Consider the following 14,101-nt stretch of genomic DNA (forward strand, 5'->3'; position numbering starts at 1 on the left):
AGCCGGCAATGACGGCGAGTAATCTCCATGGCATATACACGAAGACGGTGTGTTTCATCACATGGCAAATAACTCCGCATCACAGGTTAGCACAACGAGGTGAATGTTGTAGAGCAGTCGGGAACGTTATACAGCCAAGGAGAGCAAGCAAACAGACACACAGAGGCAGTGTCTGTGAGGCTGGTGTATACGTACTGGCTGTGTGTAATCAGGAACAGGTGAACTGAGTTGCCTTGATGAGTTGGGCCTGACTGATACTGAGGAGCAGAAAACCAGGAGCTGGGTGGCTGAACAGGCAGAAATGAGCAGGGGACCAGTAATGCAGAACTGAGACAGGAATTTTTAACTTTGATACATTGCCTGGAAAGATATCTATTATTACGGTATTTAATACCACAGGTCTCACAACTATGGCTGTTACATTAATGTGTATGTTGCATTTTACCGCTGTAGATGCTTAACATTGTGCTAATTTTAACTCCTTTATATACAGTTGGGTAGTTAAATCTACAGCAATGCATCAAATTTGAAAAGACCATCTGATGTTTGTAGCATTGCTGTCCTGTGAGAACCACATATCTCTAAAAAGTCAACTTTTCATTGGGTCAGAAACCATAAAAGAGCACTTCATCACTCAGTTTATCACAAACATTCAAAATGAACACATCTGGGGATATGTTTTCTTTGGACGGGAAGGGCATGAAAATCTGGAATCTTGAAAGTAACTCAAGCTGTGAGACAAACAAAAAGAACAATATTTAATATTTTGAAAAGATAACAAATTGACCAACTGCATTTATTAATGTTTTCTGCTTGTTTTTTTATTTTTTTTTTTACTGGTACAGAATAGCTACTGTAGATATTAGCTACTGTGGCTATTGTAAGCACAAGAGGGACACAGGGTTAATACATTTTGGGCATTTAAGGCTTAAAAAAAGATGTAAACATCTTATGGTTGGAGGCTGCTTATTCCCAGATAAACTTCAGAGACAAATCACCGAGTCTCTCCTGAAGAAGCTGATCAACTCTTTGACTCTGAGCGTCAGTAAAGTAGTTCTTCCAGTCACCGATCTTACCTGTCATTAAAAAGAAAAGAAAACCAAACTAGACTCGATATCTGGTGAAGTGTTTATGCACCTAAGCTGCAGTTATGTTATTTTACCTTTACGCATGAAGCCTTTCTTCACCTGCTCTTTTGGCAGAAACTCGTAGTTGGCTTTTGAGTTTTTCTTCATGGTGTCAAATGTAGCTTTTTCTACAACTTTCTCAATAGCTGCTTCACTCAGGTTTTTCCCTAAAAAACGTGCAGATCTTAGTTACTGCTGCCTTCAAGTCCTAAAAGGAAAACCGAGGGCAAACAGACAAGTTTAAAAACTGCCATCAAATGTGTTCTTTTTTAGAGTTTCATTTTCAAATGAACATGGCTCTTTTTAATTGCTATTTTGAAATGGATATGTAATTCCTTACACCAAGAAAATGCTGAACAATGATACTGAAAACAGCATCTTACCAAAATCATGTCCTCATAGGTCAGGAAGAGGATGTTGTACTGGTCTCTCTTTGAATGCCACTCCCTGATGTGGTCAAACCAGGATGATCCTAAAACTGGATGGATGGATGGACAGAAAGATAATTTATCTCTGGTTTGTTATTTTCAAAAAATGATACAAATTTCAAATAATACAAATTTGGGTTTCTTACCGTTTCCTGCCAGATACTGCTCAAGGTAGTAGTCAAAGCTCTTGGGAGTCTCAAGGTCACCACAGTTGCTACTGAAGTGGTAATAGGAGACGATGTTGTCCTTTGGATTACGCATCACGTAGATCATCTAATGTAAAAACAAACATCCATCAACCCAGAGTATAAATTGTTATGTTCTATGTGCCAAACTGAATGTAGATAATTAATGTAAAATCTTTAGTTCAGGCTCAGGCACATAGGACCACTATCTATGGAAGCCCATTCCTGCTAAAAACAATGCTTATTGCTGACGACAGCTGACCTTGATCTTTTCTTTGTTTTTAGTTGTGCTGTTACATAATCAAAATCCAATGTCGTCCAAATGGCCGTGAGGTAGAAAACATCATTAGACTTGATATTTTATTTCATTTTAAGTCAGTGTTAATCAATCTAAATGTGACATCTATCAAATGTTGGAGGTTGCTGTCAAGCTAGCTTTGGGTGTTGATATCCAACCACTTGTTACCACTCCATACTGACCTTTGCTTTCTTGTCCTTCAGTCCCGGAGGCATGAGAGCTGGAATGAGGTGAGAGGAAAAGAGTCGTGGAGACGGTCGTAGGGCTGGATGTATTTCATAATCCTTATGCTCCAGCCACGGCATTTGCTCCATGTTGTTTGGACATTCATTCAGACCCCCGTCTAACTCACAGATGGAGATGATGATTTGTTGGGTTCATATAGTGCCTGTAAAGTGGGTCATAAGTTAAGTAATGAGACATCATACCTGATCAGTAATTCTGCTCCAAGCAGTGGACAAAACTGTAAAAGCAAATAGTGTAATAAAGAATTTGTCTCACTGACCTGACTTTGGATAAGTGATGAGGAATATGTCACTATCTCGAATTTTAAAGCTCTGAAGTGAATCGATGTGCTCTGGAGATGTGAAACTCTTGATAAAGGTGTAGTTTTTATACCTGTAGAGGTAGTCGTTGATCTTCTCCATGTTGCTTCTGAGTCACAGAACAATGAGAGAAATGTTACAGACCAGAGCAGAGCACAGAAGCCTCTCAGTTCACAGGTACAGCAGCTGGACTCTGGACTTTGATTTGTTTGATATGCCATTGGCAGTTAGCATCTTTATGCATCGACCTTTATATTCAACACTGACAGCTGAGTGCACACTGCCACAAACAGCAAGCTGAAAATATAACACAATGTCAGTGTTTTATGGTTGTGCTCATTTTCAGTTCCTTCATATACTGTTGGGTAGTTTAATTTACATCATATTCTAAAAGATCATATGTTTGTGGCACTGCTGTTCTGTGAGAACCATTTATCTCTAAAAGATCGACCTTTCATGATGTCAGAAAACAAGCTTTGTTTTCAGCTTTGTGACAATGCATTTTTTAACTGATTCAGAGTTTTTTTTTAAGAGTTTATTAGCTTAAGTGGTGGGAGAATTTTCTTAACACATAAGGGTCTCAATGCACAGTGAGTTGCTGAGAGAAGGCCTCTGACTGTTGTTTATACTAATCAGCTGTTGGGAGTACTCAGCCTTTCTTGCAGGTTGCTCAAATTTTGGATAAACCTGGAGGAGATGTGATTTGGAAGAACACCCTGCCGGATCTGAACCTGAGTGGTGTTATGTTATTAAACTTATGTGCTAGTCATGGATCGGCCATAACGAGCACCATGGGGACCTCAGAAAAGTGGATGATATTGAGGTTGATTTTCACTGATGATAAATGGCATAAAAAAAACTGTAAACTGAAAAGTAACTAAAGCTGGCAGACAAGTGAAACAGAGTAAAAAGACCAATATTTAATATTCCATGAATACAGCAAATAAGTGAACTGCATTTATTGGTTGTATTTCTGCTTGTGTGTTCATTTTTTTCTGGTACAGAACTTCAAACATGGATTAAAAGCAATATTGTGATGCATATCAACTGATCTAATTAGCTAGTGTAGATATTGTACGTGTAAGGAAGACACAGGGTCAATCAATTTTGGGCATTTCAGGCTTAAAAAGATGTAAACATCTTATGATTGGTGGCTGCTCTGCTTATTCCCAGGTAAACTTCAGAGACAAATCACCGAGTCTCTCCTGAAGAAGTTGATCAACTCTTTGACTCTGAGCGTCAGTAAAGTAGTTCTTCCAGTCACCGATCTTACCTGTAATAAAAATAAGAAAAACAAACTCAACTCGATAACTGTATAAATGTTTATAAACTTAAGCTGCAGTTATGTTATTTTACCTTTACGCATGAAGTCTTTCTTCACCTTCTCTTGCGGCAGAAACTCGTAGTTGGCTTTTGAGTTCTTCTTCATGCTGTTAAATGTAGCTTTTCCAACAACTTCCTCAATGGCTGCTCCACTCAAGTTCTTCCCCAAGAAAGTGCAGATCTTAGTTACTGCTGCCTTCAGGTCCTAAAAGGGAAACAGAAGGCAAACAGACGAGTTTAAACACTGACAAAAAATGTATTATTTCCACGAGGGTCATTTCCAAAGGAATGCAGCTTCTATAAATTAATGGTGTTAAATGGTTTTGAAACAACTTCCTTCCCCACACCACAGAAATTCTTGACTATACATGGAAAAAAGCATCTCACCAAAATCATGTCCTCATAGGTCAGGAAGAGGATGTTGTACTGGTCTCTCATAGAATGCCACTCCCTGATGTGGTCAAACCAGGATGATCCGCCAACTTTATGATGGATGGATGGACCATTAAAAAGTTACATTCAAAAGCAGATAACCATGGTAATGATAGTTTTAAAGTGGACCATAGTAACAATTGTGTTAAGTTTGGATGTAAGATGCCAGATGTTCAAAGTAGACGCAGCAGAAAAACTAAAAGCAGTTTTTCCAAATTTAATATTTGGTCCGTGTAAAACTGAGCATTAAGCAATCGCTTTAACATGTAGAATAATTACTTTTTGACCAGTTTCATGATGTGCTGCGGTATGGTGGCATGTTGTCTTTCAAAACTTTATAAATGAAAAGAAACCAATGCATATCTCATCTCACAGATAGAGGTGCCCATCCCACCTTATCATATAAAATGCAATGATAGGTGGAGTAACTGTTACCAGGAATAATTCTGAGCGCAGAGTAATAAACTGAGTCCAGTCAGAGTGGAAGCAGAAGCATGTCTATAAGATAACATCACCATAATCCAGGACTGATAAAATGACAGCCTCAATCATCTGTTTCCTACAAAACTGATAAAAAAAAATCATAAAAAACTTTATACTGTAGTATGTCGTAAAAAATGCCACGTCATGGCATGGTAGGTCATATAATATGAACAAGATAACCAGATAGATTTTTAAAAAAAAAAAAAAAACATTTTTCTGACATTTTTCTGACATCACTTATATGTCATAAGAAGTGTTATGAAAATGTCATAAAAATGTCAGAGCACAGTATGCCACAGCATTGTCACAGCATTATATGTTTTTCTTTTCAAAAAACATAGAAAAGATCGCATAATGTGTCATTTAACAGTCAAAGGATAGTGTGTCAGAAAATAAGTCCTATAAATTTTATAGTATAGTATTTTAAGTAAAAGATACAATAGTATAGTAGGTCATAGTAAAACATGCCATAAATAATGTCAGTAGGTCATAGAACATTTTGAAAAGTAGTAGTATAAAAATGTTAAAGCATCAGAAAAAGTCACAGTATAGTATGTTATTAAAAAAATCATTGAAAATGTCATTGCACAGCACGGCATAAAATATGTTATGTTATATAGTAGGTCAGGAAAATATTTTTTTAAGTCATAGTATAGTATAGTCATAGTATCGTAAGGTCATGAAACAGTTATAGTATAGTATGTCATAAAATATCTGCAGGTATTGTCAGCACAAACACACAATCCACGCTTTTAACATAACATTAAAAATACCTTCAAATCTGTCTGTCAACTCTTCGTGATCAGATGGTTATTCTGTATCTTACCGTTTCCTGCCAGATACTGCTCAAGGTAGTAGTCAAAGCTCTTGGGAGTCTCAAGGTCACCACAGTTGCTACTGAAGTGGTAGTAGGAGACGATGTTGTCCTTTGGATTCCGCATCACGTAGATTATCTGATGTAAAAACAAACAATGATCAACCCCGAGATTAAACCAACATGTTCTCTTCTCGATTCCAAACAGATCTTAAATGATGAAGTGATACTTTGAAGTGATACTTTGACATTTAGCTCAGGCTCAGATACACAGGACTACAATTATGGAATTACATCCCTGTTGAAAACAACTGTTATTTTTGCTGAGTAACCAATTTTCAGTTTGCATAAAATTACAATCATCACAGTTTTAAAGTGAGCACTGATCAAATTTCTCCTCTTCTGTCCCTAAGTTATGACATTGAGTAATGGTCACCATGACCTTGACCTTTAAGTATAATACTCTCATCAGTTCATTGTTGAGTCCAAGTGAATGTTTGTGCCAGGGTTAAAGATATTCCTTTAAGGTGTTCTTAAGATGTCACATTCACCTGAATGGGACCTATGAATTTGCCATGGATGGACAGAAGGACAAAACATAATGCCTCCGGCCTCGGCTATTGCCAGAGGTGAAAAAATAATTACAAACATATACATATACACACATACTTGGGCTGCTTGATTAGAGCAAAACTCGTAATTGATTTTTTAGTCAATTTTGAGCTCATGATTACTTTACATGATTAATTTGGGAAACATTATGGATATATTTAACTTAAAAAAAAAACAACAACTTTGGGGTTTGGGCTTTCAGGGAGGGAAGTGTATCGGATTTATGGATTTATGATTCAAGTCAAGAACATAGTTGCAAAACAGAATGTGGCATAAAAAATGTTTTATCTAAATGATCTTGTTTTCATAATCTCTGAAAGCCAAAATCAGATTTTATTGGAGTTGTACCTTGTGTGACTCCATGTGACAAAGAAATGATTTATTGATTGAGTTAAACATCTAACCAGAGGTGGAAATTGCACTGAAGTGCAGAGTAATAGAAAAATTATATTAATATGTAAACTTATGTACATTATTAGCATATAAACATGGTCATCATAATGTTCTGGACTTCCATAAAATACTGACCTTTGCCTTCTTGTCCTTCAGTCCTGGAGGCATGAGAGCCGGGAAGAGGTGAGAGGCGAAGAGTCGTGGAGACGGTCGTAGGGCGTAATCTTCTCGAGCCCATTTGAACTCCAGCCACGGCATTTGTTCCAAGTTGTTTGGATATTCATTCAGACCTCCGTCTAACTCACAGATGGAGATGATGATCTGTTGAGTCCATATAGTGCCTGTTGAGAGGGGAGGGGAGGCATCATACCACATCAGTCAATCTGTTCCCAGCAGTGGAAAAAAGTGTAAAAGCAAGTGATAAAGAGGTTTCCTCACTCACCAGACTTCGGATAAGTAACAAGGAATATGTCAGTATCTCGAATTTCAAAGCTCTGGAGCGAATCCATGTATTCTGGAGTTGTGTAACCAGCAGCAAAAGTGTAGTTTTTATACCTGCAGAGGTGGTCAGTGATCTGCTCCATGTTGCTTCTGAATCACAGAACAATGAGAGAAATGTCAGGAAAACCTCCCAGCTCACAGGTACAGCAGCTAGACTCTGGACTTTGATTTATTTGATGTTGGCAGTTGGCTTAATCCTGTTTTGGCCTATGACTGAAGCACCCACAGCTGGATAAACACAACAGTAAACTGAAAATGTAGCAGTGTTGATGTTTCAGAGTTTAAAAAGCAGGAGTGTGTTCGCAGTGAATAAGGACTGGCGTGACAGTGGGGATGTGATGTGCTGTCACGGCCGTACCTGCTGTGGATCACTATTAACAGCGGCTGCAGAGTGGACGTACCGCGATCAGGAAGAGCCTCCATGCGGCCGTTTTTTTCCAGTCAGGATGTGTTGATAGTTTAACCATTCCACAACCATAAACCATGGATTACCAGAACCATCTGGAAACATGGACAATTATAAAAAAGCAGCCTATGATATCAGTCAATCACTCTATCAATCTCTCTATCACATGAAATCATATAGTCAGATATAGTCAGACACTGTATGATTTGGTGTGAAATGTGTATTTTAAGCCAGCTTGTAGACATCAGTAGTTTTGCCCTTTGAAAATATACTCTTAATCTTTGTTTAGCTAAATTAATGAACAGACTACATTTCACAAAATATTAAAGAAATGTATCTATTAAATGTAAAAATCTGAATTTAGCACAAAAAAACATGCATCATGTAAAATAAGTCAATATATTTAATTTCCCCATTTTTTATTGTAAAATTATGCATTATAAAATAAGACATTGCAAAAACAGGTAAATTGGGTAGCTCCACTGGCACATTAACCTCGGACGACAGGTTCCATTTTCTGAATTAAAATTGTTTCCACATTGCATGTAGCAAACATCTGAGTAGTGATGTGATTTGGCTTCTCTGTGTCAAATGAAAAGAAGAAAAATCACATTAAAAGTATTATTTCAATATAGCATCATCAAAGCACAGTGTTTTATCTCATTATATCCACCTATTACCTATTACCTCATACCTATTAATGTTAATAATATCTGATTATATAATAAAAGACATTGGATACAGTTATACATCATACAGTATATGACTGAAGGATAAACTATATAATGCATTACATTTTGACACAAGCTTCATAGTCACAAGCAGTATAAGAATAAACACAATGCCCATGTAATAGTAAGAATATGGACTTAGACATGTTTGTCATAACAAATAAACATTAAGAATTTATCACATAGAGCTCAAAAATGTTTGATTCTTGTTGATGATGAAAAGCTATTAGCAAGATTTAATATTCATACTATTTTATTTATGAGTGAGGAAAATGGCTATTCACTTATTGCTGTTTAATAACACGACCCTATTTTTTGTTTGTTTATTAATCCTTCATCAGGTGGATTGTTTTTTTTTTGTTTTGTTTTGTCTCTGTGTCCCTGTCTCACTTTTTAACGCTGTTTGTGGCTGAACAGTCTGAACAGACAACAACTAAACTGAGTTTAAATAGCCATATGTGTTCCAAGTGTCACAGGTGGCAAAAAGGTGACTGCTGCAGCAGATGCAGTAATTGTCTCTAATCATTGACCACTTTTGTATTATACTTTTTTTTCAGCAAGAGGGTCCCTGGTTCAAATCCCGGTTAGAACAGGGTTCGGTCCAGGCGGGAGCCCTTCTGTGCGGAGTTTGCATGTTCTCCCCGTGTCTGCGTGGGTTCTCTCCGGGGTCTCCAGCTTCCTCCCAAAGCCCAAAGACATGCGGCTCAGGTTATTTGGTGACTCTAAATTGCCCTTAGGCGTGACTGTGAGCGTGTATGGTTGTCTATCTATATGTGTCGGCCCTGCGATGGTCTGGCGACCTGTCCAGGGTGTACCCCGCCTTCTGCCCGATGACAGCTGGGATTGGCTCCACCCCAGCCCCCTGCAACCCTTACAAGGACAAGCAGTTACAGAAAATGACTGACTGACTTTTTTTTCATCTTTCATATTTTGTTCTTTATCTGCTTTGTCAGATGAAATTTCTGTTTCTCTGTTTCCTCCCTGCCCTCTCTGGATAAAATGGCATCTCCAGGATAACTCTGTTTTTCTCTGATGTCAGCAGACCTTTGCACAGGGAATTATGGATCTTCTGCCATGAGTCCATCTCTGAGCTCCAAAGTGCAGCTCTGGCTCTGATGAACTGTGAGACTTCAGCCTTGCAGCCTTTGGCCAAAGTGATGCCGTCTTTACAGATGGTGACGATATCCATGCCAAGGAAGAGAGCGTTGAGCCCAATGAGACCGAATCTGGCTGACTTAGAGAGGGCAAGAGACCCTTTGACTGCTGCCTGTCCAATATCTGGGACATCTGAGGCCACCCTGGACACATTCACTAATGCCTGTCCTTCCTGCACTGCCACTAGGCCAGCCCCCACCGCCTGCTCATTCCTTTTCAAAGCCTTAAAAGCGGAGACATCTGTAACAAGTGAGCTAATACTACGTCCAATTGACACAGTTTTGGACAGCAACATCAATTTCCTCAAATATTCTGCATTCACAGGAATGTTAGCAGCTGGTTGAGCAGACACTTCCTCAAGACAATCCTGGAGACTCTGCACATCCTTCATGAATCTCTGGAGGATTTTACCAGCTTCCGTTTGATGTTTATGGTTTACTATAAGTTCTGTGGCCGTGGTAACCACACTGTTCGCTCCGCTGGTTATTCCCAGCGCTGTCCCTCCTATTATCAGACCGAGAGACACTCCAGCTGTTACAGGAATCAATGCCAAACCTACAATGGAAAGCACACCCCCAACTGCCCCCACTGAGCTGCCTGCCACACTGGAGATCTTTGCCCCTTTATGCATCCTGTCCAGCTGAACAGCGTTCTCCTCCAGCTCTTTGAGAAACTGCAGCATCCTCAGCTGTCGTTTGCTGAACTCATCAATGAAACAATGACATGACACTTCCTGGAACAAGAAGATCGTCCTGAAGTGTTGGTCCATCCTTTTACAGAGAATAAACAAAAGTACAAATTAGAGCTGGGCGTTATGGCCTTGAAATAATATCACAATATTTTTGGGCTATATCACCGTACACAGTATATATCACAATATTTTAAGTCCCCTCAAAAGCTTCATAAATGCTAGACTGGGACACAAAATCAAATGTCACAATATGACAAAATACGTAGATATTGATATTGTTACAATATTTTAGAGATGACTATTTGTACTTGTACAAAATATCAACACAATGAGATTTTTGATTATCATCACTAATGTGGATTTAATGACTTAAGCGGGTGAACGCAAGTATTAGAACAAATAGATCAGTCTGATAAGTTAGAAAATTAGACAATAACACTTGTTTCATATCATGATATGATGATATCCAAAATCTCAGATGGTATGTGGTCTTATATCATGGTAAAGGCGTGTATGTGTATATTACCCAGCCCTAGTACAAACATGTACAAAGAGGTGTTTAAAAGAATAGCCTGTTATTTCAAGTTTTGATGCACACAGTGAGGATCTGGTGTGCTCTGATTTTTGGACTGAGACAAATCCAAAAAAATTGTAATGGCTATTAAATTTATATGGCTATATAAGCCATAAAATCACAAATTAGGTTTTAAAGACTAACTGCTGCCCCAACAAATGCTCTCTCTTGCACTGCAGGTTAATTAGTAGTGAATATTTGTTCTTCCAAAAGCTGTGTATCCTGTGATGGAACACTGCGTATTTCTACATCTCAGCTAACTACACCTGACCTGGGTCTCGGATGTAATAATCCCATAGACTGCATATAAAGATGAACGACATGACAATGCCCCCAAAGTGCAACTTTTCAAGCTCTATTGCCGCCTGGTGACCGACTGCAGGAAAGGTCATAGTGCCCGCCCCTTCATGTTAGTATATGGACATAGGCCAAACTTAAAACTTAAAGTGCATGCTAAATAAAGTTTTCCTAAGGATGATTTCTGTAACTGAAAGTAGTTCCTTTCAACCTAATGTATGTTTAAGTATTTGTTTTTATGATTAGTTCCGTTTTCGTGAGTTATTAAATTAGAAAAAAAGAGATCTTCCACCATGATTGACATCTGTGACGGCCAATCCATGTGTCATATTCAATGCAGCTGCTCACAACTGGTCTGACGGGTTTTTTGGCGTGAACTCCCCCACTACAGTCATCGCTACTGCACAGAATCGAGCTCTAAATGACAAGATGGCAAAGCTCATATCTCAGAGATTTTAACCTCACTTAAGCATAGTGGGTTAAGTGGGGGTGTGTTGTCCATCTTTATATACTGTCTGGTCAAAGAGTAACACCTTACTTAAAATGCAGATTTACTGGGATTGTGGTTGTTGTGCAATGTAGCTATAATTTCAAAGTTTCTACAATTCAAATGTAGTCCCACAGAGGTCAGTTACAAATAATACATGCACTAGAAACACTTATATATAAAATTTTTGGACAAACCAATCATGGACTAGCGTTTACCTGATTCTGTCAAGCTGATTAACAAGTTGAAGCATCCTTTGCATGTCATTTTCTGACAAATCCACATTGAGGTCCACCAGGGTTTTTGGGGCCTTCAGACCAAACTCACAGAAGGAGCTGTATAAGACAGTTACTTTTAAATTCCACTGAAATTACTGCAGTCTCTTTCATAACAATAAAAACAAAATGTGCGTATTATTTTAAAGAAATGTCAGCTTACCTTTTCTGTAACTTCTCACAGATTTTCTGGGTGGTCTGAATGTATTTGTCCAGCTGATATGACAGCACTTCCTTATTCTGAAGTTTGGGGAGGAAGAAGACACGTGCATCTCTCTTAAACACGAGGAGGAGAGGGCAGATCAGCCGTGCAGCAATGATGACAATCTGAACATGTTCAGGGCTGATTCGCTCTGGCAGATGTAACACCTGGTTCTGCTCTTTGAACACTTCAAGCGAGGTGACCGCCAGCATCTCCACTGCAACCAGGAAGCAGTCGAGCTTCCGCAGACCGCCCAAAGCATCCTTCAGCACAGCATCTAACTTTGGTTGGTCATTCTCCTCTTTTATCTTTGCAATCTCTTTCTTCCTTGCACATGTCCATTTGGGGAGCCTCTCGCAGAATTCTCTAACTGTGTCAATGTGACTGAGGGTCTCTGTGACATACTGGCGCAAGGCCTTCTCCAATTTCACTCTGTAACACAAAACATCAATAGATAAAAATTACTTGTCTCTAATCCCGTCTTTGACTTGTCTCTGCTGACATGAAGAAGTTTACTTTTTATATACTTCAGATCATGCCTAATGCCAGTTGCCCTTGGTAAATACAGAGAAGTTTTTATGTTCCCAGCAAAAGTCACGCAAGGATAGGCCCACTCATTTTTTCTTTCAAACATCCATTTTGTGTTTTTTCCTTCATATTACATCTTCATAACACAGAGACTACAGAAACATTTAATCAAAGCACAATAACATTGGTAAAGCATTTTAAAACAGCTGAATGACTACAAAGTACACTACAAACAAAAAGGACAAATACTGGATTTAAACAAAACAAAATATGATAATGCAACCCAAATGCCATCTAATATATATAGGCTTTTTTAGTCAGCACACATTAGCAGTTCCCAGCCTGGTCAGGACCCCTCCCAAAATTAATATGAGGGGGTGATGATCAACAGGATGGAAAAGCAAACAAATATGTTACATAATATTCCTAATATCTGTTTGTTTTTGTTTTTTTACTATCATTTCTACTCTTTAACATTACTTACTTCTAAAACAATGTCTTTATTATACAGATATAGCAGAAAAAAGGGCATAATGCATGTCGTGATTGTCAGCCAGAGAAGTATTTGTCTGTCGTTGCACTTACAAGATTTTGACCAGCCGATGTCGCCAGATCTCACCTGGTTTTTCAAGGTTTCAGAAAACTAAAAATATTCGACATATTTTGGGGGTACAGTAATTCACAGTACAACATCTTCCAGACTATATTGATTTTACAGTATTCATTAATACATTGACTGACCTAATAAAAGCTAAAATGCGTTTATTTCTCTATGTGTTGCTTAAGATATGAAAATGTGTTTAATACTAAAACAATCCTGTACACTCAGGTTTTAAAAATGTTTTAAAGCTTCATAGCATATTTAACGAGTTATTAATTGTGTTGATTGAAATTAGTGTATCAGAGTTTCTGGCATTCAAAGATCTGTCTCCTAATACTTATTTCCCGTCGACACTTTACTGCAGGCTCTTCTCTCACTTCAAAAGTATCTCTCAGTTTTAAACTCTTTACCTTGTAGAAGACATGTTTCTCCTCTTGATTTGCTGTCTTCGTCTTCAGTTAGGCTACATATCGGAAACGTATTATATGTGCATGGTTACAATAATAAAATTCCCCGCGTATAGAAAAATAAAGCTTTGTTACGAGACTAATTGCTGTTAACAGAAGAAAGGTGCGCAGGACAAAAGAAAATTAGGGAACACACTGAATATGCAGTGAATCTGATGAAATTAAAAAAATCAAATAACACACACACACACACACACATATGTTGAACGACAGAATTCCTAATGCAAAAGACCGACGCAAAACAGAAAGCATTATTATTGTTTAACTTTCGTTTTCAAATTCTTGTTGAACACAAAAACATCACGGCCACACCTGTTTCCAGTAAATGCCACCCAACTTGAAATACGGGCCCTGTTGACGCCTCCTCTTTAAACAATGTTTATCACTTGTCTGCTGAGCCCTACGTGTATCATTGTAAGGCGCGGTGTGCTTCTGCTTAACTTCGACTGTATCTCAGTGAAAATAAAAACAAAACTTCACAGAGATTACACTAAATGGCATTCAAGACTTCCTTATAATACCTCCATGCATTCAAACCATGGATGC

The 14,101-nt window shown here is 38.3% G+C and overlaps 1 protein-coding gene and 2 pseudogenes across 4 annotated transcripts; all 3 read right to left on the minus strand.

The window, feature by feature from the left end:
- Positions 1 to 745: 745 nt before the first annotated feature.
- On the minus strand, positions 746 to 2,691 carry LOC121957090 (amine sulfotransferase-like; annotated as a pseudogene). The gene is made up of 6 exons (XR_015774849.1): positions 2,544 to 2,691; positions 2,221 to 2,426; positions 1,702 to 1,828; positions 1,511 to 1,605; positions 1,163 to 1,335; positions 746 to 1,076 (listed from the first exon to the last, which is right to left on the minus strand). The product of XR_015774849.1 is annotated as an amine sulfotransferase-like (transcript).
- A 792-nt stretch (positions 2,692 to 3,483) lies between these two features.
- Positions 3,484 to 7,264, minus strand: LOC121957032 (amine sulfotransferase-like). Of its 2 annotated transcripts, none has more exons than XM_088069284.1 (6): positions 7,083 to 7,264; positions 6,776 to 6,981; positions 5,648 to 5,774; positions 4,294 to 4,388; positions 3,965 to 4,111; positions 3,484 to 3,856 (listed from the first exon to the last, which is right to left on the minus strand). In XM_088069284.1, the coding sequence occupies exons 1-6, from the start codon at positions 7,222 to 7,224 to the stop codon at positions 3,764 to 3,766; spliced, it is 810 nt and encodes a 269-aa protein (XP_087925410.1). In that variant the 5' UTR covers positions 7,225 to 7,264; the 3' UTR covers positions 3,484 to 3,763. The 2 variants fall into 2 exon arrangements, with proteins under 2 accessions (XP_087925410.1, XP_042361462.2); XM_042505528.2 differs by having other exon boundaries at positions 3,940 to 4,111; positions 7,083 to 7,259.
- Positions 7,265 to 7,949: 685 nt separating this feature from the next.
- On the minus strand, positions 7,950 to 13,884 carry LOC121956216 (uncharacterized; annotated as a pseudogene). Its single transcript, XR_015774848.1, has 4 exons — positions 13,499 to 13,884; positions 11,921 to 12,391; positions 11,701 to 11,817; positions 7,950 to 10,203 (listed from the first exon to the last, which is right to left on the minus strand). The product of XR_015774848.1 is annotated as an uncharacterized LOC121956216 (transcript).
- Between the last annotated feature and the right edge of the window lie 217 nt (positions 13,885 to 14,101).

Source organism: Plectropomus leopardus, chromosome 18, assembly GCF_026936395.1.
Source record: "Plectropomus leopardus strain MGB_pleo_1.0 chromosome 18, ASM2693639v1, whole genome shotgun sequence".
NCBI classification, from domain to species: domain Eukaryota; kingdom Metazoa; phylum Chordata; class Actinopteri; order Perciformes; family Serranidae; genus Plectropomus; species Plectropomus leopardus.